This window comes from Panicum virgatum, chromosome 7N, assembly GCF_016808335.1.
Source record: "Panicum virgatum strain AP13 chromosome 7N, P.virgatum_v5, whole genome shotgun sequence".
Taxonomy (NCBI): Eukaryota; Viridiplantae; Streptophyta; class Magnoliopsida; order Poales; family Poaceae; genus Panicum; species Panicum virgatum.
This window is the reverse complement of record NC_053151.1, coordinates 50,007,086-50,031,849: the sequence shown is the minus strand read 5'-3', so window position 1 is coordinate 50,031,849 and position 24,764 is coordinate 50,007,086. Positions and strand designations below refer to the sequence as shown.

The 24,764-nt window shown below is 48.4% G+C and overlaps 4 protein-coding genes across 6 annotated transcripts; 3 read left to right on the top strand and 1 right to left on the bottom strand.

Moving 5' to 3' along the window:
* The first annotated feature begins 824 nt into the window (after nucleotides 1-824).
* LOC120682158 (tetraspanin-19-like) lies at nucleotides 825-4,247 on the top strand. 2 transcript variants are annotated; one of them, XM_039963926.1, is made up of 6 exons: nucleotides 825-1,308; nucleotides 2,268-2,376; nucleotides 2,810-2,890; nucleotides 2,977-3,081; nucleotides 3,534-3,728; nucleotides 3,812-4,247. In XM_039963926.1, the coding sequence occupies exons 1-6, from the start codon at nucleotides 1,148-1,150 to the stop codon at nucleotides 3,821-3,823; spliced, it is 663 nt and encodes a 220-aa protein (XP_039819860.1). In that variant the 5' UTR covers nucleotides 825-1,147; the 3' UTR covers nucleotides 3,824-4,247. The 2 variants fall into 2 exon arrangements, with proteins under 2 accessions (XP_039819860.1, XP_039819861.1); XM_039963927.1 differs by having other exon boundaries at nucleotides 828-1,308; nucleotides 2,277-2,376.
* A 372-nt stretch (nucleotides 4,248-4,619) lies between these two features.
* On the bottom strand, nucleotides 4,620-7,800 carry LOC120682157 (E3 ubiquitin-protein ligase AIRP2-like). 2 transcript variants are annotated; one of them, XM_039963925.1, is made up of 6 exons: nucleotides 7,311-7,800; nucleotides 6,827-6,977; nucleotides 6,666-6,732; nucleotides 6,345-6,585; nucleotides 4,992-5,193; nucleotides 4,620-4,908 (listed from the first exon to the last, which is right to left on the bottom strand). In XM_039963925.1, the coding sequence occupies exons 1-6, from the start codon at nucleotides 7,784-7,786 to the stop codon at nucleotides 4,879-4,881; spliced, it is 1,167 nt and encodes a 388-aa protein (XP_039819859.1). In that variant the 5' UTR covers nucleotides 7,787-7,800; the 3' UTR covers nucleotides 4,620-4,878. The 2 variants fall into 2 exon arrangements, 1 of the variants encoding a protein (XP_039819859.1); XR_005678248.1 differs by lacking the exon at nucleotides 4,620-4,908 and having other exon boundaries at nucleotides 5,055-5,193; nucleotides 6,250-6,585.
* A 4,047-nt stretch (nucleotides 7,801-11,847) lies between these two features.
* Nucleotides 11,848-13,329, top strand: LOC120683380 (CBS domain-containing protein CBSX5-like). Its single transcript, XM_039965458.1, has one exon. The coding sequence runs from the start codon at nucleotides 12,285-12,287 to the stop codon at nucleotides 13,224-13,226; it is 942 nt and encodes a 313-aa protein (XP_039821392.1). The 5' UTR covers nucleotides 11,848-12,284; the 3' UTR covers nucleotides 13,227-13,329.
* A 4,318-nt stretch (nucleotides 13,330-17,647) lies between these two features.
* LOC120682726 (stem-specific protein TSJT1-like) lies at nucleotides 17,648-19,046 on the top strand. The gene is made up of 2 exons (XM_039964725.1): nucleotides 17,648-18,295; nucleotides 18,379-19,046. The coding sequence occupies exons 1-2, from the start codon at nucleotides 17,843-17,845 to the stop codon at nucleotides 18,694-18,696; spliced, it is 771 nt and encodes a 256-aa protein (XP_039820659.1). The 5' UTR covers nucleotides 17,648-17,842; the 3' UTR covers nucleotides 18,697-19,046.
* The last annotated feature ends 5,718 nt before the right edge of the window (nucleotides 19,047-24,764 follow it).

Genomic DNA, 24,764 nt, shown 5'->3' with positions numbered 1-24,764 from the left:
ACTGAGAGAGATTACATAGTATATTAGATAAAAGCTGTCTAAAACAAGTTTGCTCACCAGAGAGGCGACCCGGCCTTGTCTGATCAGGAACAAATTCTGAATGTTCCACGAAGAAGATAGCTATACACGCAAGCTGGAGTGAAAACGAGGACCTCGCATGCATGGCCGGTGCTAAACTCGATTACCTGGACCGACTCGTGTCAGTTGGTGCCATGATAGCACATCATTTGGCACGTTAATGTCGTGTGTACCACGAATCAAATTTCGCACCCACAAAATCTAGTAGACCAAGCTGGACGTGACGGCGAAGCCCCGTCCGTCTGCCGGCGACTACCCAAGTTGAAGTGTGCAAGCATTTGGAGCGTCTCTAGCAGTTTGCCAAATCGAGTTGCTATTTTTGATTTTTGCCAAAAACATTAAAAATACTCATCCAACAGTTTGGCAAAAGACTTGGCAATTTTTGGCAATTTGGGAAAAAACAGTCTTCAGCGCGTAAATATACGTGCGCGGCGCCCAGTTGACATCGTGGTTTCTAGTCAGGTGGAAGGGAGAAAAAAGAAATAAATAACAGAGAAGGGTTCTTGATTTAAGTTTTCAAGAGGTGGAAGGGCATAAATATAATTTTGTTTCTCTCTCACGGTTCTTAATGTAAGTTAGATCTGAATTTGTCAAGTGAATTATGTCAAACTATTGGAGATAAACTCTTTTTTTGCTTGGTATATTTTTTTAAAAGTTGACAAAAACACAAAATATATCAAATAAAATATGGCAACTGTTGAACATGCTCCTACACCCGTCCCCGTCGCCGTCCGGGCAGGCACACCACTCTTCCCCCGCGATCGCGGCCGCTTTCCTTTTCCTCCCCCGCGGCGCCGCCCGTCCACCGCTCTCCGTTTCGTTTCCCCAGGACCCCACGCCACGCCACCACGTCAAACCCCCGGCCGCTGAAGAAGCACGACCCACACACCCGCGGTCTCCGCTTTCGCCCGCACGAGTTGCTGCTGCCTGCGACCACCGCTTGCTTCGTCGCTCGACAGAAAGTAAAACCATACCCCAGGGAGGGAAGGACTAGGAGGAAGAAGAGCGGCCGGAGCTGGTCTTGGCTCTTGCCCGGGTTTGTCACGGCGGCGGCGGCGGCGGCGGCGGCATGGCGGGGCGGATGGTGCGGAGCTGCGTGCAGACGGCGCTCAAGGCGGCGAACTCCGTCGTGGGGCTCGCCGGCATGGCCGTCATCCTCTACGCGCTCTGGATGCTCCGCGCGTGGTACAGGGAGGTCGCCGACCTCGACCAACGCTTCCCCGTCCCCTGGTCAGCAACCGCTTCTCCCTCCCAATCCTCCTCATCCTGCTTCAGCAGATCTCGCTCTCCGTCCTTGCTACTGCTGCGCGCGCTAGGAGCTGAGTTCCTAGATTTGCAGCTGTTCTTGGTTTTTTCTCCCAATCCGCCCGTCGCTTGGAGAAATGCGTTTGGTTTCAAGCTAAATTCGCAACAAATTGTATTACTGTACTCGTACTGTTTTATTGGAGCATTTTCCCCCCATAGTCGTACCAACCAATTGAGGATGCCGTGCAGAAATAAGAGATCAGGGAATGGCGTACAAAACGAAACTACTCGGACACCACCGAAAGCGCTTTTTTTTTTCTTCTTCTTCTGTGGCAGTTAAAGGCTACTCTTTTTGGATGGGTGATGGGCAGGGCCTCAGCTCAGCATACCACTATCGCTGCAGATTTGGTTACAGTTAGTGACGCATAAGAAAAAGAAATAGTATCCGTCTAGTGGATGCTAGTGCTATTCGGTGGACAGGGTGATCTGCTTTCGTGTCGCTGTTTTGGACTTGTACTCTAGAGATTTAGGTGGCGGCTGCAATGTGGCGTCAGATTGGAACGCACGATGTGATGCAATGCAAGGGACGGCCTAACTCAAAAGGAGATCCACTGTTAGTTGATTGGTGGGGGTAAGAGCACTGATGAAGAATAATATGGAAAGAATGATGATGCTGATGTTAAACAACCAAATAGCGGCCACGATTTAATAATTGCTTTCGTCATCTTAACACTATATTATCAATCAGACAATCAAATGGGCCAAGCACCCATGCTTTTGCTGCTGTTACGAACGTACTATGATGTCAGGGCTGCGTGCACTTGATAATATAAGAATAAGTAGTTAGATGTACTTATTGAGCAATAGTTTGCCACCATGTCGAAAAACCGCGACTTGCATCTATATTCTTTGGTGGTTGATTTACTAAGAAATTTTTTTTACGGGTCATGCAGGTTCATCTACACATTTCTTGGCCTGGGGATCTTTATGTGCCTGCTGACTTGCTCTGGGCATATTGCTGCTGAAACTGCAAATGGTCACTGCCTCTCTTGTGTATCCTTTGAATTGCTCTACTCCTATACTACATGGAAACATATTGTTTGATATACCAGCTTCTGTTACTTATATTTTACGTGCTGGCTACCAATAGTGAATTGCTAGATAACTGTAATTACATGTTGTCTGATGTACCATCTTCCATCCCTTGCATTTTGCTTGCTTACAACCTATAGTGAATTAGTTTTTGCAGCTGCTGCTGATTTATCCAAGGTTTTCAGTTAGGTGCAAAAGCTATATTTTCTTCTGGATTATATAATCTTTACATATGAGATGGCACAAAGATATATGGTATAACTGAATTGAGAGTGTAGGCCACTAGTTCACAGAAGCCTCGAAATTGCAGTTATATTGTTTGAGTTCTGCAACGTTAATTGCAGTGTCACCTGACAATGATATTACGTCTCTTTTTCCTTAATGTTACATGTAGTACATGATCATTGTATTTGTGCTTATTATACTGGAAGGTGCAATTACCATGGATGTATTTCTGAATACCAACTGGGAAGAGGTAAAGAGCTCCTCATCTGTCGACTATGGATGATACTTTATGTTATTTTCCTTATATCTGTTGTTTGATAATTTTCAAACCTTCAGGATTTCCCCCCTGACCCATCAGGCAAGTTTGATGAATTCAAGGACTTTGTGAGATCAAATTTTGAGATATGCGAATGTGTAGGCCTCTCAGTGGTGGCTGCTCAGGTGAGGTTCTTCTGCACCCCGACTGCATAATAATGCAATCTTCATCATTGTGTAGTTCTACCTGGCATATGAGCAATACATGCTTTGTGAACAGAGATAGAAGACACTAGTATGCTTAGTTAAGTATGGTGGCACTGTGTAGTAGGTTTTAACAATCTGCCTTTGTAGAATACTTAAAAACAAATCTGATCTCGGGCACATGCTCTGTTACAAATGCTGGAGAAAGTAACCAAACGTGAATGGTACAATGATCTTACATTCATTTGTCTAACATTGTTAGTTATTGATTTTAAGCAACATTAGGGGCTGTCTTGTTTCTGGGGTAAGAAAACTTTGTTTGACCTCTGCCTCTTTTTTATTAGAGTAACTGTATCTGCAAGTGTACCTTCTAAAGAGAAACCAAGCTTTTGAGCATGAGTGATCCTCTTCTAACACATTCAGTTAACTTTCAGGTGTTATCAATCATTCTTGGGATGGTGCTCAGGACCCTTGGGCCTGACCGAGAGGCTGACTATGACAGCGATGATGACACCACCGTGCCTGCAAGGCTGCCTCTACTAAGAAACCAGTCCCAGCATGGTCCAGACTATGCTGAACCTAACACATCTCGTAGGAGTGATTCATGGAAACTGCGGATTTTAGATAAGGTGAGATGTTTCTAGACAAGTGCTTTCTTTTGCAACTTCAATGTTTTCACCATTAGTAAAGCCTTGCAACCTTTTCATTTCAGGTCAACAACTAAGATTTTACTGATCTCATATGACGAACCCTTAGGACAGAATTTTGATCCAAGGGTTTGGAAGGATGATAAGATTATACCTTTTTTTTTCTTCTGGAGAGATGATCCTCATGATGGAGTAGCAGCAGCAGCAGTGGTAGCATAGTTTTGAATGGCTGCTTTTGAATGCCTTTCAACATGCGCAGATATTTGAGTAGCATGTGACTGACCCATATAAACCCGGGGAAGACTGTTGCACTGAAATGTTTCAGAAAGAGATGAGGGCATGACTGGTGCCTTCACTGACCGAACACAGAAATATTTGATTTGTTTTTCATTTTCCATCAGCTGGTTCATCCACTTATGTCTATCTGATTGTCTGTTGTTGGTATTCCAGTTTGCACCTGTCGATGCCAAAAGATGAAATACAAGGTCTACCTATTTTGCACATAATACAGGCTGCATATACCAACATTTCTTAGGGGAAAAATGAAAGAGTTTTTTCCCTTGAAAAATCAAAATGCAAGAGAACCAGCATCCAGTTGTTTGGTTATGATTACTGGCATGTACGGTGCGCCTAATTTATAGCCACCGGTTGCTATCGCCTGCCGCGATGCTTGGTCCATAAATATTCCGGGAGCTCCACACGGTAGAGTGTGTTGGCCTCCATGCTATTTATTGACCTGTTCTCTAGTGTCGTGTACGGAGTATTCCTTCGTGGAGACGCTCCATGTAGCCAGCCTCGCTACGCTACATGATGTCTCAACCGACACCGTTGAGTCCTTGCTACAGCCTTTGCTGTGAATTTATTTCAGGATCATTCCAAGCAAAAGGGTTAAAACACAAATATATCCAGTTGAAACTACAGAGCATTTCAAGCTTAAAATCGAACCCAATACATGCACCAAATGTATATCATCTGGAGCTTCCATACTTTGGAACACAACGCTTTTTCCCTAAAGATTTTTCATTGACCATAAATATGTACAACACATTATATTTACAAAAACCTGAACAGACTCTACACCCAGTCAGAACTCTCAAAGGTCTCTTGTCAGAGCCCACAGGCTGCCCCAAGATTAGCCACATCCTAGGACGAGGAACATCCTCTGCATGAATCAATAAGCCATGCGTCATCACTCTCAGAAAACAATGGTGAGCAAGTCATCATGTGCAGCTCGAGCTATTTTACATGAGAATCGTAGGCGTAGAAGATGTTTTCCGGCGTGACCAGAGGCAGCTTTTCGATGTACATAAACAGGCGCCTGATGTTCTCTCTGGTCACCGTTGCCATGTCAACTACGTCTCGGCAGTCAGTGAACATCCACAGGTCACCGGAATTTACTCGCTTGAGGCTGTCCCGGCAGAAGGGGCAGGACTGTGATCTTGAGCGCCTGCAAACCAGGATTCAATCAATACAGCAACTATATCTTTGCAGCAGATAGTTCAGTGAATGCATCTATTCACACTTCATATCATACAGCAGTCAGCAGATAAAGGTTCTTGAAGCTCAAGCAATGAAGCTGCTCAATAATTGGGTGTTTAGGGCCTTACTGGGTCACTGGCTCTAAGAGTACAGTTACGAACATGAAATCGAAATGAGTGGACAGTAATTTGTTCCTTGTTAGTTTCATGCAAGGTACTTGGTCGTTTTTCCTCGAAACAAAGGCAGGAGTACTGCTGCTCGATTAAGGTGCTTATGCTTGACAGCAGAGCTTTTAGATGGCTACCATCTTTTTTTGTAGGGAATTAGATGGCTACCATTGAGATAATTAAATGCTACGCATCTCCTGCTTCCCTCATCAGGATTAGGGACCACTCTCCTATGTCATGCCAGATCTGGCAGAAACAAATGGATCGAATTAACAGCATAACATCACACACAGATAACTATATGAAAGCCTCGTTTAGATGCAACTATAAAAATTTGAAATAGAATCTTTGCACATTTGAAGTATTAAACATAGACTAACTATAAAACTAATTACAGAACTCGTCTGTAAACTACGATACGAATTTATTAAGACTAATTAACCATTCATTAGCACATGTGTACTGTAGCATTTACTGTAGCAATTTAGTGTCTAATCATAGCCTAATTAGGCTCATTAGATTCGTCTCTCAATTTACAATCAAACTATGCAATTCGTTTTTTATTTCATCTACATTTAATACTTCATGCATGTAAGATTCCCTTTCGATGTGATAGTTTTGGAATTTTGATTTTTGCAACTAAACAAGGGTCAAGTATCTGAATGATCAGGCCAAATGCAGGGTCTGTTACAAGTTAATGTGCACAGATGTAATAATCAGGTATCAAGTACAAGCAAGGTTGTGCTAGCTTTTTCTTTTTATAGGAAATCGACATTTGGAAATAAAGGTCCAACACTGACAGTTAAGAAAGCAAAAATGCAGCAATTTTGTCAACCGAACGTGTTAGCAATACATACGTCATCTTGATCGAATGCACAAGCCACCATCTTTCAACATGACAGCAAAAACGGATTGAATATGACGGTTCAGTACTTCAGTTCCCGGTTCTCACCATTGGCGGTAGCACTTGATGCACATAGCATGGCTGCAGGTGGGCAGCACCACCTTGGTGCTATTCGTCTCCATGCAAATGCCACATTCCTCCTCCCTCTCGACATCAATCTCAGAAACTGGCCTCTTGCTCTCATCCTCCTCTCTCCTCCTGTATCTCTCTGTGCATACCACCTTCTGCCTCCGGTCATCGAGGTCGCTGATCCCCTTGGGCAGTTGCATGAGGGATGGAAATATAACAGCTGCAAGCAACGCGGTGTCAATTAAGTAAAACAGATGCTTGAATCACCGATGGTCTTGTTAGTTGTAACAGAGCACTTGCCATAAAATTCTCTGATGCTTGCTTTCCTCTCATGTGTGGACATAGTGGTACTCCCATCCACATAAACCTGCACAGCACAGCCATAAAATGGAAGCACCATGTCATATTGTCATTCATGGCATCAAATCCTGACAGCACAGCACAGAATGACAGGAAGAAACCTTGTAGATTAGGATCCTGAGCAGGCCAAGCGCGCCGGCGAGGCTGCAATCGGTCCACTGCACGAGGAAGAGGAACAAGTGCGCGGCGGGGCTGTAGGACATCCGCATCTGGAGGCAGGCCCCATCGTAGCCCCTGGAGAAATCAGCTGCCCTGTCGAATTCAGGCAACGCGTCAGCAGCCGGTCAGTCCCATCACACACGGAGCGTCCGTCGGCAACCACCGGCATCAGTACCACTCACCACTTAGTCATGCGCGCAGCATGAGCTTGCTCCTTACCAAAAAAAAAAAAAAAAAAAAAAATCAACCGCCAGCCACTGTAGCATCCACCACCGAACAAACTTGTATTCACCCCAATTTCACCCAGAAATTTTGAAGCGCGGCGCGAGAGGAAAACGCAGCAACCGGAAGCGCGGAATCGGGCGGCCGTGACGGAAACAGCCCCGGGAAATCGAGATGCAGTGATGACATGTTGTTGGTACTCACAGCGTGTTGGCGTGCTGGATGTCGGCCTCGAGCACCTTGAGCGAGTCCTTGAACGACTTGCGCATGGAGCACACAACCATCTCCGCCTCGCCGTGGCCTGCTCTCGCTCCTCCAGTCCGGCCGCCGCTGTCAGGCTTCAACCGGCCCTGGCGGCCACCATGGAAGTAGTAGCGAGCGAGCAGGTGCGGGGCGGAGGAACCCCGACGAAACGAGAAAGGACCCCTAGCCGCCGGACCGCGACAAGGCTCCACCACCACCCCACACCGGAAGCGAAAAGCTTGGCTCCTCCTTCGGTGGTGCGGTGCCGCCCGCTTTTTGGCTCCACTCTCTCTAGCTGCTTTCCGCAATTCCGCTCTCTTGCTTCTGTTTCTATTCGTTGCGCGGAGGGAGGCGGGGGCGAAGCGACAGAGCCACGGGCGCTCCGGCTGACACGCGGGTCCACATGTAGGACAGGAGGACGTGTGGGACAGGACCATCGCGGGACCACCGGCCTGTGAGGAGTGGCTCGGATGCGGGGAGTCGATGAAGGTGGAGAAAGCCGAGGTGATATATGGGCCGCACGCCAGGAGATGGGCGCTCGGCTCGAGGCAGGCGGCGCTCACGTACTGTGGGCCAGGTCCATGCACCGACGACCTTCACGTTCTCGGCCAGGGTCCACTCGCCCAGGCAACGTCCAAGAGCCTCCCCGGGGCATAAATACTTTTCAAAATAAAGCCGGCGCGAGAAAAACCGGGGGCAGTGGCAATAGTTGGCATTAATAAATGCCAGTCCAATAACCTAATCCAGTGTCCAGTCAGTAGTGGGCTCCTGGCATCCTTCCTGGACCGGGCGCACCGGAATAGGGGCCGAATGGGTTTTGGGGATAGTCCGTTTAAATGGCCGTTTCATCTGAATAAATAGATAAACACTAGATGATCATTTAATCCGTTTAAACGTTTAGGGTAGCACTGCTAAAAGTTGAACCCAACCTTTCTTGTGAAAGTGCATCTTCCCGTTGCTCTAATCTTGGAGTGTGCACGGAGGCCAACTGGGCTCGACAAAAACAGTAATGGACACGGAACAGCCCCTGCCCAACTGTGCCCAAATTTTCCAATAGAGTATGTTTTTTTTGCTAGTTTCCAAGTTCGGTTTTGAGCAGTACACTACAAAAATAAGCTCAAAAGTCGATATCAATACGTACACTGTGACAAGACCGTACCTCTGCTTGCTTGCTTACATTTCTCTATCCTATTCCCTTGCTTAATTAGTGCCTCGCCACCGTGCACTATTAGTCAGCCATCAAAAGATACCTAGTGCGTGCTTGCAGTGCTCGTCTGGACATGGGCACAACTGGAACTGGGAGACTTTTACCAGACAGAGACATGGGGGGGAGTTTCAGTTTCGTGCCACCTGCAGGCACCTCGCTCCATTTCTTCAAAGCAGATTGGAGATGCACGAATCGGTATGCCATCATAACTAAAACAAGTGCATCTCTGAAGGATTACACGTACGTTTTCTGTTTCGTAGGCAAAAAGGACGAATGGTACTAGCCGCTGGCTCTCAATTGGTCGCCCCGGCCCGATTACCGCAACGGTCTTTCGGGCCTCGCTCATACCCAAGCAACATGAAGCAATTTCAGAATAGCGTCTAAATGAAGCCCTCCAAATGCTAAATGTGGCTGCCACTAGTTTTAGGGGCATTCAAATTTGCACCAAGTCCAATAATAACCCCCAATTTCTAACCTACAATGGAGGGCTCCCTATAGAGACCCTTAGGAATTGAGGGTAGAGGAGGGAATTCGAATGTCTCCCCAAAATAGAGAGTCTGGTAAAATGTCCGCTAGAGTGTATCGTTTTTTACTTAATCCTTTAAACTTGAGATTAGAGTTGTTTAGAGGATCCGTTGAAATTGCTCTTATAGTGGCACCTCTTTAAAGGTTTTGAGAGAACATCTAGAGGAACTTTTTTTTTATGAAGGGTTGTCTTGTGTTGCTGCCATCATCTAATAATACAAGAAACTTTGTTATCGAATACGCAAAAGATTTGCATATCTTCGTAATTAAGGTAGAAAAAAGTAACCATACAAACAACACGCTTATTGAAAGCGCCCTAAGAGGTCAACAAGAATAGTCGAAGCTGTTGGACCGTTCTAGCATACAACAGATTCAGGATTCGATATTCTTTGTTGTTCATGGAACCATCCAGGTGAGATCATCATCGTGTTTGATACATTAGATAATCTTTCGTTTTCTCCCCCCCCCCCCACCCAGAGAGAGAGAGAGAGACCCGAGCGAGGAATATTTAGGTAGTCCCATGTCCATGATCTGCCATCATCAAAGCTTGTAATAAAGTGCAACTGAATTAAGCATGGTGTTCCTCTTTCAGCAATTGCCACCTGCGCTTTTATTTTGACAATGAGAGGTATAGGATTGTTGGGTTTTGTACCTTTTAACAACTATGTAGCTAATTGTGTAGCAATTGTTGATGTGAAGTAGTACGTACGTGACATCCTGCTCGCTGCAGGGGATATGATGCTGTTTACTACTGCACGCACTTTGCATCATATGCTTGCCTGAAAGGCAGGGATCACGGCTGCTGACGTGGCCGCAGAGACCAGATGCCAACGCTACTGCTTAAGACAAGACGCCGATCCACGTACGCCACACGGTAAGATAGCAATGGAGAATGCATCTCCAGTTGTGAGTGAGAACTGAGAGGCGCGGGGCGGGGCGGATCGATGCACGTGCCCTGCGATGCACCACGGCCGGCATGCATGCGTTGGCACGCACCGTGCCCGTCGAAGAAGGCGAGAGGTAGCACCACCGTTCCCTCATCTCGCGCGTGGCGGCCTCCGCGCCCGCGCACTTGGGACTTGGCCCCCGCCCGCCCGCCCGCCCGCCCGCCCGCCGGCATGTCGCACACCTGCCGCTCCACCCCGGCCACGGCCACGCGCGCCGTCGTGTTCCTGCTTCCCCGTCCACTCCCACCACGGCATGGCCACCACACCCGCCTGCAAATAGGCACGCGCGAGCCTATATTCTATTGTGGGCCCCCTTCCCCTGCCACGTACGTTCCCCTGGGTACGTTCGTAGTGCACGGCAGCACAGAGGCGATGCATGCTCATTTAGTGATTTAGAACCTGCCGATTCAACACAACATGCATCAATATACTACTGTGACCTCACTTTCACTGAGCAACAAGTGGCACGCATAGTCAACGTAGCGCCACCCGTGAGGACATCGTAGCTATACCGTATGAATTGAATAGCCAAAGGTTAACGTTAGTTTGGCAGTGGCATCTCCTATAGTAAAAGGACCAGGCTAATATACGGCCGGCCGTAAGTTAAGCCTGTTGTACGGCCGCTCCTTTTAGAGAAAATCACTGATTACAATTTCCTATTTTTGCAATCTTTTCACTTCGAAAAAATATCGTAGTTTCAATACCGAGTGTCCAAATCAAAATCCGATTACACAGTTGCGCTCGTTTCGACAAGTGCTTCGAAACAAGATCCCACACCACTATGTTTCGAAAATATATTTTTCATCTGAGAAAATGCTTTTTAGTGTATTCTACTTTGCTTATGAATTTTGGAAAAATTGCCCATCGTTTTACAAAATATTGCTTGACTCGTCTCCATCTAGTTAAGTGGATATTGATGTTGATGTTTAGAAGATAATTGGATGGTGTGATTAGAGGATGATGGCAAACAATTGTGTTGGGTAGGTGGACGTGTTATTGCATGATTAGTGATAGGTAACTTTAGCAAGTCAATTGAGCAATTTTACTAATTTGTTTTGGTATTTTTCTAATCTATATAAGCAATTTATGTGTATTTAAAAAATATTGTTGAAATATATGCAAGTAACGTCTTGTTTTGAAGGTCTTTTTAAAGGAAATACAGCTGCGCAATTAAAATTTGAATTTGACGGATGTGTTGAAAACTACAGCTTTTTAAGAGAGAGCAATAGAAACAAAAATACTTCTCCGTGAACCGCTCCCTATAGATGCATATAGATGCATGCGGCCGTGCAATCAAGTTAAAATACGGCCGGCCGGTAAGAAGTCTTTACCTAGTATATTTCTACGTACGTACGTGTAGTATCTCGTACTTGCGAAAAAATACTTGCGCACCTGGCATCCTCAGGCCAATATGAAACTGCGCTGGAGCGTTTGACCTTTGTGATAGCTCAAAAGCTGTATGGGCTTCGCGTCCAACTGAATCTGCTCATCACCAGCGCACTGGGATCGGACGACCGAGCAGATCGTCACAGCATACCTGAACTCAACGGGCACAAGCCTTTTTTTTTTTTCAAACAGAGAGTAGCTGCAAACAAAACAACGGGCACAAGCCTTTTTTTTTTCATTATGCCGCCTCGCCACGTCTCCCTCCTTGATCGCTGTCGTCGCACAGGCCACTGTCACTCCCACTGCCACGGCGAGCACACACGCCAACGCCCTCCTCTATATTACAACAGCTGCACAGGTGACCAAACGCAAACTTTTTTCCTTTTCCGTCCATCCACCGCTTCTGGCTTACACACATCTCGCCGCCGCCCACCGGCCGCTTTGGTGTACCGTGCATGGCGGTGAGGCTGCTGCAGACGCACGACGTGTCGGACCTCTGCATTGGCAAGCCGCCGCTCCGGTGGCTGCCGCCGACCTCCACCGTTGCGGACGCCGCCGCCGAGCTCGAGGGCGCGGCCGCCGTCGCGGTCTGGGACGGCGACGAGGCGTCGGACGTGGCCGGCAGGGTGTGCATGGCCGACGTGCTGCCCTTCCTCTGCGCCGCCGCGAACCTGGCGTCCCCGGCCGCCGCGCTCCAGGCCTCGCTCTCCGACCTGCTCGCGGCCGCCGCGCCGCCGCCCGTCCGCCGCATCGAGCCCGACGCGAGGTTGCACGTGTACCTTTCCCTGCACCGCCACGTACGCCGCAACGCGTCCGGCTGAATATTCGTGCTCATCCGGTTCTTGAATCTTGATTCCATCGTTTTGGTCAATGTGTTGTGATCTGGGCCGCAGTGTGCTGGAGGCGGTGGACTCGTTCCTCGGCGGCGCGCACTGCCTCGTGGTGCCGCTCCGGGAGCGCTGGCGGCGCGCCGGAAGCGCCGAGCTGAGCCTGTGCTGGCTCACGGTGGAGGACGTGGCGCGCTTCTTCCTGAGCTCCATCGGGCTCTTCTCCCCGACCGCCTCCCGCTCCATCACCGAGCTCGGCGTCGTCCGCCCCGCCACCCTCGCCGTCGTCGCCGGGGACAGAGCGCTCTCCACCCTGCCGCTCCTTCGCGACGCGATGGCGTCGCACACCGCCGTTGCCGTGGTTCCTTCCTTGATCCCCCGCCGCCGCCTCGTCGGCGAGATCTCGCCGTCCGCTCTCTGCTCCTGCGGGGTGTCCGCGGCGGCCGCCATCGCGGCGCTCTCGGCCGGCGATCTCCTGGGCTTCATCGGCCGGGGCGGCGCCCCGCCCGAGGCCGCGCTCCACGCCGTCCGCTCCCGCCTCCGCCGGCGCAACCTCATCGGCATGCTCGACCTCCTCTACGGCGTCGACCCCTCGTCGTCATCTTCGTCCTCCGCCTCGTCCTCGTCGTCCTCTTCGTCCGACGATGACGACGACGATGAGAGGAGCTGCCTAGCGTCGCCGTGCTCGAGGGGAAGCGATCGCGGTTTGTTCTCTGGGGCGCGCGCCACTGGGAGGCGTGCGGCGGAGGAGGCGATCGTGTGCCGCAGGGGGAGCTCGCTGGTGGCGGTGATGGTGCAGGCGATGGCGCACCGCGCGACGCACGTGTGGGTGGTGGACGAACGGGAGGGGGAGGAGCGCGAGCTGGTGGGCGTCGTCGGCCTGCCGGACGTGCTGCGGGTGCTGAGGTACCACCTGCAGCAGCCTCTCCTTCCTCCCATTAGCGGCCAACCAGATGGGCACATGAATCAGGCAGGGGGTTTGTAGCAATTCTCAACTCGATCAGAGTGTGCGAGGATGGCAATTCGCTGCTGATCCGAGGGTGTAAATCAGCAAAATCAGAGAAAATTAATCATTTTGTTGACACTTGACAGTGATGGTCATGAACTAGCTAGCTAGCGCTGGGACAAATTCGTCTGCCACTTATTGCAGGTTTTGCACCGTTTGGCAGGGACCGCCTGGATTGAGCTAGGTTGGTGCCAAGCAACGAGGTAGCAGGTGTCCGAGACCGCAGACGAGCAGAGTTCCCCCAGTTCCAATGCTTCTTTGTTTTCCCCCAGTTCCAATGCTTCTTTGTTGCATTCATCTCGCGAGCCCTGAACCTGAACGTGTTCCGTTGGCCTCATGCAAATATGGCTCGTTCCAGTCATCGGCTTTGTTGCTTCTTCACATCGTAAGCACTATAATTTGTAGACCGCAAGAGAGGAGTCATTAGTAGTCGTGACTCCTCTCTTGTCCTTCCTCGAGTACGAAACATGCCTATTACTATGGGGGCGTCTATATGTCGCTTTTTGCGACTTCACGTGATCGTGTCGCAGAAGCCTGGGGGCGCGCCGCGCACGCGGAAGCGAAAGCTGGGGCCGGCCCATTAAGCAGTTATAACAAGTACACAGTTGATTGATCTTAATCACCAATCGGCAGATTGGGGGAAGATCAGGGAGGACCGAAGAAGCGAGGAAAAACAAACAAGGAGTTGTTTAGGACCGAAGGACCTAATCAAGAACTTTTCTAGTTAATTCGGAGACATTTCAGAGTGTTCCGAAAAATATTTGTGTACAAGAAAAGTTTGAAGTTAAATATTGTTAAAGAATTTGGAAAGGTTCTGAATGTTTGAATCTTTTCAGATTGTTTCGAAACATTTCAGATTTGTACTGGAAACATTAGAATATTTCGAAAAGTTCTGATTAAATGTTGTTAAACACTTTAAAATGTTTGGGAACATTCCAGATTGTTCCAAAACATTTCAGATATGTTTGAAAATATTTAAAAATTGCACCAGAACATTAGAACATTTTAAAAAATTCTAAATAAATGTTGAAATGATTAAAACAATTCAGGTTTGTTCCGAAATATTTTAGAGTGTTCCAAAACATTTAAATTAGTTTGGGAACCTCTCAGAGTGTGCTAGAAAAAATGTTTACATCAAAAGTTCCCAATAAAGGCTGTTAAACACTTCATAATGTTTTGAATGATTAAGTATTTTACGTTTTCTTGGAAACATTTCAGATATTTTTTGTAAAACATTTCATATATTATACTAGAACATTAGAAATTTTTGAAAGATTAAGAACACTTCATAATATTCTAAATGATAAAAAACAATCAAGGAATGTTCGGAACATTATAGAGTGTTTCGAAACATTTAAATTAGTTTGGGAACACCTCAGAGTGTTTGCATGAAAAAGTACCCAAATAAATAGTGTTAAACATTTTATAATGTTTTGGATGATTAAAAAATATTTCAGGTTTGTTTGGAAACATTTCATTTTGTTTCAAAAAATTTCAGATATGTCTGTAAAATATTTCAGATATGTTTGGAAAAACATTTCAGAATTGTCCTGGAACATTAGAACAATTGAAAAGTTCTGAAACATTCAGGACTTTGTTTTGGAACATTTCAGAGTGTTCCGGAACATTTTTTATTTGTTTGGGAACATCTCAGATTGTGCTTAAAATATTTCTGGACTTTGTTTGGGAACATTTTAGATTGTTCCGAAACATTTCATATATGTTTGTAAAACTTTTCAGAATTGTATCGGAATATTAGAACATTTGAAAAAGTTCTGAATAAATGTTGTTAAACACTTTGAAATGTTCCATAATTCTAAATGTTGTTAAACACTTCAAAATGCTAAACGGATTGTACAATAGAATCGGGGGAAGCCTTCTGCGATGTAACGGCGCGCAAAAAGCATGCGCAATGAATAAACGCCACGTACCTAATGCATGAAGGCAAAAGTTAAGACAAATTAAAGAAGTTAAATTAGGATTAGAAGAAAGAAACGAGAATCATACGTGTCATTGGTCCATCCTAATCAATTAACAAAATTAAAATGATGGTGAAATGAAAACTGCAAATTCCATATCATCCCCTAGGTAGAAAATCGAGAACTAAGGAGCTAGCGAATTGATACGAGAACATGTGTTTAATTAATACGGACCGATCTAATGGAAAGTGAAATAGTACTAGATGAGTCCGGATATAGAAAAAAAAAGATGAGGCCACCGTCCAGCATAGTACGGAACAGCCGAACACAACAGAACTTCCTCCTGCGCTTCTGGGCTTGTGCGACGTGATGGCTGGCAGCCACGCGCGCGATAAATAGAATTGCCGTATTACTATTACATGGTACTAGTATAGTACCCATATGTTGCTACGAAATTTGATTGTCTGCTTGAGGTATTGATTGTTCTGGTTCTGATTATGATTCAGATTGATTTAACTGAATTAAAATTAAGATTTCAAGGGACAAATTAGGATTCCTAGTGACAGACCGAGGAAGGGTCCACAAAACAAAATGCGGCCTAAATCCAAAACGGACAAACAATCCTTGCTTTAAAATTTGTAAAGATAAGATAAAGATTATCATACATTCCCGTCCACTGGGCCGACTCGCAGCATGCAGTTCATTTCACTGGACTGATTCCAGCAGCCCAATTGAAGTGCGTCGAAACTAGTGACCGTTTTCCTGTCTTCTTCTCGAACAAAAGAAAATCAATCGCGCTGCTAAAAAGAAGAAGAAATTCAATCGCGTGCTTATCTTATCTTATATCTAGAACAAAGATAAGATTACGGCGAAGAGACGTGTCGGAAGGCAGGTCGTTAGTCCCTACAGAAATCCTGACTTGACTTGTTCCACGGAATGCAGCACTGGCATCTCCCTGGTCCTTGATAAACGCGGGAAACAGTCAGGGTTACGTGCGCCAGCACGTTTAGAGGTCACGGCACCTAGATCTTCCCGGCTTAAACAAAAGCTTAGCAGCTCGGTTTATACGTGATCTGCTCACTATTCTTGTAAAAATTAGCGACGCCGACATGCTGAGTCACACGACCGCTGGCCCGACGACGTGGCACTAGTTCATTCCGGCTTAATTAGTCTACCTAACGCGTTTATATAATAATATCAGTTTAAGTGTATAGTTTTCATTGTAATATTTTTTATATCAGTTTTATTGTAATGTTACCAAGATCATAGCTTAGTAATCGAGCGAAATAAGTATCATAAGGATGAATCTTGTCTCATTTCTGTGGTAATGGATTCTGATTCTGATGCTCTCTTCACAATCTAATTTAGACTCGACGAGCAGTAAGTGCAAACACATGCCAGTACGGCACATGCTCGGTGGTTAACATTAAAGAAATGTATAAGTAGAGCCTGTCAGTACCGGTGGGTGGGGTTGGGAGTGACCGACACGAGGAAGGATGGATGATGGGTAACTGGATAAATAGAAAGGGGACACGAGGCCGAGGTGGACACGGTGGGTGAGGCCGTGCCGTGCCGGCGGCAGGTCCAGCCCAGTAAAACCGGTCCAGGACGCTGCCAATTAATTTTTCTTTTTAGGAAAAAAACGGACGGCCCTTATTGCCCCGGTCCGACGCGCGGGTGACGTGTGCCCCCGCGCCCCTGCCGTGCCGGCCTTATCCGTATCCGCCCCTACCGCGCAGAGGGGGAGGAGGTGGGTGGGCCACCCGTGCCGTGCGGTGCGGTGCGGTGCGGGACCGGGCCCGCACCCGCGCAGCGGATCCAACACGCGACGAGCCGGGAGCAGCCCGGGCCCGCCTGGTCAGTCTCAGCAGCAGGCCCGTGCCACGTGGTGCCATGACACGCGCCTGGCCGCGGGAGACGGCCGCGCGGCACGTCGTGCAGGTGCAGCGACATGATGGGAATCGGGGCCCCAACAAACTGACGGCGGCGGCTGCCCACAGGCACCGGTACCAGCAGCTGTTTTCTTTTCCCTGATTGCCTGTGGGTAATTGGCACGCACGATTCATCCACCATGCACTCATTTCCCCCACGAGGCAAGACGCTGGATTCGATGGATCGTGCAGTTTTTCTCGAGCCATGGGGGCAAATGTCCGTATTTTCATCGGAGGTTTGGTACAAAGAAGACGTAAACACAGACGAACTAGGGAACACGACCACACGGCCATCCAAAGGTAGCAAGCAAACCACGGTTACACGGCGCGTAGCTGGGCAGGGCAGGGCAGGGCAGGGCAGCCCACCGGATTGCCTTCCCAATTGGAAGCAGACGGGTAGTGCTGTTTGTGTGCTGTCACATCCCAATCCCATGAGGCGGATTACGTGATGATCGATCTTATCCTCTCGGGAGTCGGGACTGCCTGTTCCTCACTCTCATCCCATCCTCTCGGCTCTCAAGTCACTCCCAAGTCCCAAGTTAAACAAACCGTCACGCTTCGGATACTTTTCTACTCTGTCCACGCTATAAAAGGGCCCTGCAAATCTCTATCCAGAGCTCCATTCCATTCCAATTTCCCATTCAGATCCGCCGATTTCTTCTTCGGTTCTTCTCCTTCTTCCCACAGCGGCCGCCGCAGCAGCACAGGGTACTCGAGTGAGTGACCGCCCGACCGATTCACGAGGATGCTGGCCATCTTCCAGAAGCAGGTGGCGCACGCGCCGCAGGAGCTCAACAGCCCCCGGAGCGGCGGCGCCAAGCCCAGGAGCCCCGACGAGATCCTCCGGGACTTCCACGCCGCGCACCCCGCCGACGCCTTCTCCGCCTCCTTCGGGGGCGGCGCCGCGCTCGCCTGCGTCGCCGCGCGCGCCTGCCCGGCCGCTGGCCACCAGCGCATGTTCTGCGGCCTCGACGACATCTACTGCGTCTTCCTCGGCCGCCTCGACAACCTCAGCGCCCTCATCCGCCAGTACGGCCTCTGCAACAAGTCCACCAACGAGGCGCTGCTCGTCATCGAGGCCTACCGCACCCTGCGCGACCGCGGGCCCTACCCCGCCGACCAGGTCGTCAAGGACCTCGCCGGCTCATTCGCCTTCGTCGTCTTCGACAACAAGTCCGGCGCCGTATTCGCAGCCCTGGTACGTGCGTGGATGTTGCTCATGCTGCTCTTCGGACACGAATGATCCATGACCAAAATTGAAAAAAAAAAATGTTGATGCAGAGCGCCGACGGCGGCGTGCCTCTGTTCTGGGGCATCGCGGCGGACGGCTCCGTGGTCATCTGCGAGGACCGGGAGATCGTCAAGCGCGGGTGCGGCAAGTCGTACGCGCCCTTCCCCGTGGGGTGCATGTTCCACAGCGAGGGCAGGCTCAAGAGCTTCGAGCACCCCATGAACAGGCTCAAGGCGTTGCCCCGGGTGGACAGCGAGGGCGTCATGTGCGGGGCCACCTTCAAGGTCGACACCTTCACCAAGATCAACTCCATGCCACGTGTCGGCAGCGCCACCAACTGGGCCGCATGGGACGACCAAGCCATCTAGGAGTAGATCATATTTTCACCGTCTCTTTAATTAAGAGCGCCGCTGCTCACGCACGCACCAGATAGCCATATCCGCGCCCTTTCTTTCTCCCTTCTTCGTCGCTCGATGTTTCTTTCCTTTCCTTCCACTAATGTATCTGCTGGCTACCTGCTAGTGCTTCCATTGGAAGGCCATGGTCTCATCAAGACCACGTACGGAAGCATAACGCCTTTGTTTTACTGCATGCTTGTCGTCCTCTTCTTCCGGCTCCTTGTGCTGGCACATTGTACATTTCCCTGTGCTTGGGGCTTTTGGGCTTGGCTGTTGAACATTATCAATAAGAGTTTGCTTCAATCTTATTTACTAACTCATTACTGATGTTAATTTAGCTTCTGTATGTAATGTAAGCTTTACATTTTTATTTTGTTATTATGACTGAAAGGTCACAGCTTCGGCCACGGGTGGGCAGTGAGATTAGATTTGGGAATGAATACAATTGGGCCCACTAGCCCATTATCATCACGCGAAAGACAAACCAGGCGGTCAGGCGGCTGGTGACTTCTCTCTCTATCGTTCTCTCCTCCCGCTCGGCGCCATCTGTTTCTCGATCCCCATCTAAATATGGAAAACAAAACCCTAACCCTAGCCGATCATCGCCCGCCCGCCATCGGTATTTCACCACCGGCATCGTCTGGTGGATTGGAGGCGGCTTCAGGCTCAGGAGGTCCTTCGGGGGGCGGACCTTCCCTTAGCGCCTCCTCAATGACGGCGAGGCGGAGGACACCGGGGCGATGGAGGAGGATCGCACGTGTCGCGTATGCTTCTCAGCCCCCGTCGCAGCCGAGTCTGGTGGACTTGGTTAAGCCGGGTTTGGCAAGAGCGCAGGCGGAGGCGAGGGAGGTGATGGAGCAGACAGAGAGGGGTAAGCAGAGGATGCTCGAATTCGCCAAGGAGCTGGAGAATATGCCGGATGACGAGCCTTGTTTCTCCGAGGTGGATCGGGCGAGATGGCGCCCCTTCAAGAACAAGTTCTCGGGATACATCCGCTGGATCGCCGATGACAATGTCACCTAGCGATGACGTCCGCAGACGCCAATTTGGGGTGACAGTATTTCATGAACCACGAATAAATCCGCAAGCGCGCGGAATACCGCTGTAACATTTTATCCGGGAGTATACCGAGGTGCCATTTATATTTCCGCAGGGAAGACGATGAGTGAGAGAATATATAGATTAGTTGGTGAGCTCTATCTAGATTGGATGTTCTCATGCATAAACAGGGGTAAAATAATAACATGGTAGGAGGTAGTGTGACACACACACACAAACTACTCTCTTGGATAAATAAAAGATAAAAGAAAGATAAAAGATGGTTTAGGCCTGGAATAAGGTAAAAGTCAGAGCTCGAGTCAGCTGTGCTAGGCTAGCTATATATATACTTTCTCATTAGTTAGCTTGTCAGAGATTAAACTACACAACAGGGAGATCGCTATCGAAGTAACGGGAGGAGCTCGTATACCTCGGCGACTTTATGTACCTCCTACCCCCCATACCGAACGTGGAGGATTACTAAAAGGCCTGGACAGCCTTGTCACCACCTGCCGGCTATCTCTATAAACCGTGGGTATAGTTGACATACAGCAACTCTTAGCTACTCGTTCCAGTTTGGGATTCTGGGGCATCGTCATGAGTCGCAGGGTTGCTTCTGTCATTGCGGCAATTGGCGTTTTGAAGATAGGATCCGCAACATTGTTGAATTCGTTGTTGAGGTTGCGTGGCGGGAGAGCTTGAGCACGTTCGGCGTTGTCGGCTGAAATCTGGTCCAAGGTTTTGTTTGAATCATGATGGTTAGGAGCACCTCTGGGTTGGATGATTACCGGAACCAAGCGCTCGTGGGAAAAGCTTTCCAGGTCTGATTCGTAATCAGCTAGGACGGTTCCTCCAGAGCCAGTTTCCCTCTCAGTTTCGAGGGGGGTGCCGTGTTGAAACGGGAGATCGTCAATGCTGGTGACTTCTCGCAGGTTGTTGAGTAGTTCTGCGAGAGTATGGCCTTGGCAAGATTTGAGTTGCATCTTAGCCAGCGCATTGGTGATGAAATTTAGGCTGTCTTGAGGTGACTCGACTGGATCTGGGTAAACGACAAAAACGGGTGCCTCCCGGCTAGCGGTGGCTGATTGGTTTTCAACGTGAAGTAAGCGATCCAAGCTATTTTCATAGAAGGATCTAATCATCTGTTTGTAAGCAGACGATGAATTGCACAAACCGAAGATGGGTTGCGCAATAAGAGTCTCAATCCGAGTGGAATTCGGTCTGAGATCGATCTGAGACCGAGTAGAACCCGACTTGTCTTCGAGTTTTACCTCGATCTCCTTGGCAAGGTCGGGAAGCAACGTGACGCCACGATCGCAGGATCTGGCGAGCTTGTTGGAATCTTCCGACGTAGAAATCTTCGGTGTGGGAGAGTTGGTTAGGTGACTGTCGAAACCGCCCGAACCATTGGCGACGCAGACCCACGAGCTGAAGATGAAGGTGGCGCCTCGGAGAGGCGTCATGGTGCTGAAAGCGAAGGTGGCCATCGAACTCGCTGATGAACTCGCCGAGTCCCCCTACCTGGCGCGCCAGCTGTCGGTGTTTACCGCGAAGCCTGCTCAGGGATACCCTTAGCAGTAAGGTTTGTAGGTAGGGATCGACGGCTCTGGAACTCGATGTTGTAAGGAACACAAAGATTTAGACAGGTTCGGGCCGCGAGTTGCGTAATACTCTACGTCCTGTGTGGTGGTTTGTCTTGCCTTGGGTGTTGATGTATTTTGAGGGGGTCCCTGTCCGCCCTTATATATCCCGGGAGACAAGGTTACATAGAAAGTTCTTACCGAGTACAGTTGGAGTCCTACTACAGCACGATCGGGTAGTTTCCTTTGTACTGCAGCTAGTTTCTACGCCTATTCAGGTAGTTTACAAAAGAGGTAAGGTACATCCATAAGTTATCCCTCACTCCAGAACATTCTATGTCTTTAAGCAGTCCCGCTGCCCCGGGTCTGACAGTCGGTGAACTGTTTCACTTGGCGCCGACTACTCCATGAGGCTTCAGAGACTGTGGTCTTGACAACTCAGCCTCTCCGCCACCTTCACAGGCCATCAAGGCCGGCACAAAAACCCTAATTGCCTAAAACCCTGATTGCCTAGCGGACAATAGCAGGCGAGAGGCTTTAGCAGGGAGGAAGTGAGTCATCAGTTGGAGTGCAGAGGATCTTCTGATCAGGGACCAAGTGAGGACTGTGTGGCGCAGCTGCAGAGGATTTGCTGAGGAGGAGGCAAGCAGAAATGAAGTGAATTCAAAACAATATGGGTATTAAGTTAATCCCTTTCTTCAATTGCGTATTTCTACTCTTTTATGATGAATCTTGTCCTTTAAGTGCTAATATGGATTGTTCCCTACAGTCCTTTTGTGTAATTTGTGTTGTTTTAGACTAATTATGCTATTTATTTATGCAACTGTGTGTACAAGTAACAGTAGCGTTGGCCACAATTCGATTCCCATGTCTGCTGCTGCTATGCTTAGCACCAAGGCAAACTCTTAGATCGATTAGTCGATTCATTCCCCCATTTCTACCCAGTTACGGATTCAAACACCTACTGACCTCAGGAATTCAGGGCCTCACTGCACTTGGCTCTACCAAAAATTACCCTCCATTGCCTTTATGGAGTTCACTGCTTGTGGAGGTAACTGTATAGTGTATGCAGCATCCACAACTGGACAGCTTCAGATCAGGTGACGAAACACCATTACATGTCTTACACGGTAGTACCTAGCACCCGTATGTGGCTGCAACATACCACTCAAAGACGATGTATATGTGAATTGGGAAGTTTGGTGTGGAATTGAATGTGAGATTGGTGGGTATTAGAGTTTGCAGCTCGGTGGAACAGAGGGAACTGTTAGTAGACATTACTGCATGAGGAAAAACAGAAGTGGTGGCTAGTGCTTCTACTCCACTAGCGACCAATATCTTTATGCCGTCTCCTTTTTAATTCCACTATTACAATGCTTTGCAGCATATAATAGCTCACCCCCTATTCCTTTGATCCTTTCCTGGCACAGTGCTTTTGGTGTAGCACTGTCATTAATGCCTTCATAGTTTGCAGCATGTAATAGCTCAACCAGTATTGCTAGCTGTTGCACCCACCCTGGGAACCCTTCAGATAAAGAAAAATTGGTTGTCTAATTCGGTTGTCTCGTCTGTCTTTTAAGGTGCTGAAGTTGCAGAACATGATGGAATAACAATAGCTGAGAATTGTCAACATGAGTGTAGTTTACGGTGATCATTTTTTAAACAGATTTGCTCTTTATCAACCGGTTGAAATCTTGTTTATGGATCAATCGACGCTGTGGCTCGTTAGATTGACGATCAACGGACAAATGCGACTCACTTGTTAGACTGTCTCCAACAAAGTAGGCAAATGGTGACCCAAACCCATAAATACGTGATGCACAGTATTTTGGGTAGAAAAAACGTCCTCCAACAGAGTATGCAAACAGGTGACCTATTTTGCGTCGCACACCACTGAGAACCCAAATAAGCGTCCTCCAACCCGTCTCTCTCCTCGACAAAAATATCTGGCGCAGCCGTTTCGCGGGAAGGAAAGGTTCGGCACAGCTGTTTCGCGGGAAGGAAAGCTTCGCCGCCGGCGAGATTGCACGGAGCTCGGCTTCACAGGTATGGATCTCGCAGCCCCGCCCTCCTTCGTCCCTAGTTCCATCTCTCCTCTCTCCCCATGGATCTAGCACCGGCCGCTAGCACCCTTGGGATTTTTGGCAAGGCCGCATGGTGCCGCATGCTGCGCCTATATTTGGCCATGCTGCTCGCACGCCACCATGGCCGCATGGCGTTGCATGGTGCACCTTGCTCCGGATCTCCTCCCCTCCCCTCCCCCACTCCCATCTCCTGCCCTTTCCTTGCAGCCCTTGGCTCAGCCGCTGTACCCGGCATCTGCTTGCGGACAACTGCGTCGTGCGTGCAGAATGCAGTCACCCCTCATGGCCAGGCCTCCGTCTCAGCCCCTGTGAGGTGCCGGTGATTCCTTGTTGTGTTGATTATGGCTGTTGTGACTTTTGGTTATGGTTGGGGAGGACATGATTGGATTGCTGCAAGAGGATTGATCTGATTGCATATGGATTGGTTCTCTGACAGGAGTGCCGATTCAGAAAGGTTCAGTATATCGTTTCTTTTAATTGATGAGTAGGAACCATGAGTTCATGACTAGGATTGTGCCTTAATTCTTTGTTGTATAATCATGACTTTCATCTGATTTTTAGTATTACAAACCATGACATTTCAGTTTACATGTACATTTCCTTATTTGATCGAATGGTGTGCTTGCTGGTACTACATAGTGACTATTTACTTTGTGCTATGTTTAATTGAATCTCTATTGTGTTAGGACGATGGATAACATTTTTAGTGGCTCAAGTGGTCGCCCTGGCGAATCTGAAGAAATCTTTGGGACTGAGCAACAGTGGGCTTTTGGTTATTCTGCCGCTTTGCAATCTTTGGATGTTCCTCCAAACTCCCAGGTTTATTGCAGCCATGCATCTAATGGTTTTTCTATTTAGATATCAACTATATTGATGATTAACAGTTCTTTTCATCACTAGTTCAACATGCATAGCTCCTCCCAGATGCCCTGCCCACCTATGAATGGGCAATCAAATCAGGGGTTCTCCATTGACAACAAACGTGCCTCCCAGGACCCTTCATCATCGAAATCACAGAGGGCCGCAAAGAAGAAAAATGTGTCTAGGAGAGGATTGGCATTCACCAAAGAGGAGGACCTGGTGTTGTGTTCTGCATTTCTAAATGTTAGCAAAGACCCTATTACTGGTAATCATTTTGCAATGTCTTTGATGAAATATTTGACCCTTTGATGCCCAAATAACATGGTGGCATAACATGCAGGTGTAAATCAGACATCATGTGGTTATTACAAGAGGTTGCATGGTTATTTCAATGAGCATAAGCCTGAAGGCTCCAACCGCAGCCAGATTGCAGTTCAACATAGGTGGGCATTGATTCAGAAAGCGATGAGCAAGT

Coding starts and splice junctions, on each gene's coding strand:
- LOC120682158 (XM_039963926.1), top strand. CDS start 1,148: ATGGCGGGGCGGATGGTGCGGAGCTGCGTGCAGACGGCGCTCAAGGCG. Junction 2,377..2,809: donor ATGGTCACTGCCTCTCTTGT/GTATCCTTTGAA, acceptor TGTTACATGTAG/TACATGATCATTGTATTTGT. Junction 3,082..3,533: donor TCTCAGTGGTGGCTGCTCAG/GTGAGGTTCTTC, acceptor GTTAACTTTCAG/GTGTTATCAATCATTCTTGG.
- LOC120682157 (XM_039963925.1), bottom strand. CDS start 7,786: ATGGTCCTGTCCCACACGTCCTCCTGTCCTACATGTGGACCCGCGTGT. Junction 6,733..6,826: donor TCAGGATCCTAATCTACAAG/GTTTCTTCCTGT, acceptor TGTGCTGTGCAG/GTTTATGTGGATGGGAGTAC. Junction 4,909..4,991: donor TCTACGCCTACGATTCTCAT/GTAAAATAGCTC, acceptor TGATTCATGCAG/AGGATGTTCCTCGTCCTAGG.
- LOC120683380 (XM_039965458.1), top strand. CDS start 12,285: ATGTGTTGTGATCTGGGCCGCAGTGTGCTGGAGGCGGTGGACTCGTTC.
- LOC120682726 (XM_039964725.1), top strand. CDS start 17,843: ATGCTGGCCATCTTCCAGAAGCAGGTGGCGCACGCGCCGCAGGAGCTC. Junction 18,296..18,378: donor GCGCCGTATTCGCAGCCCTG/GTACGTGCGTGG, acceptor ATGTTGATGCAG/AGCGCCGACGGCGGCGTGCC.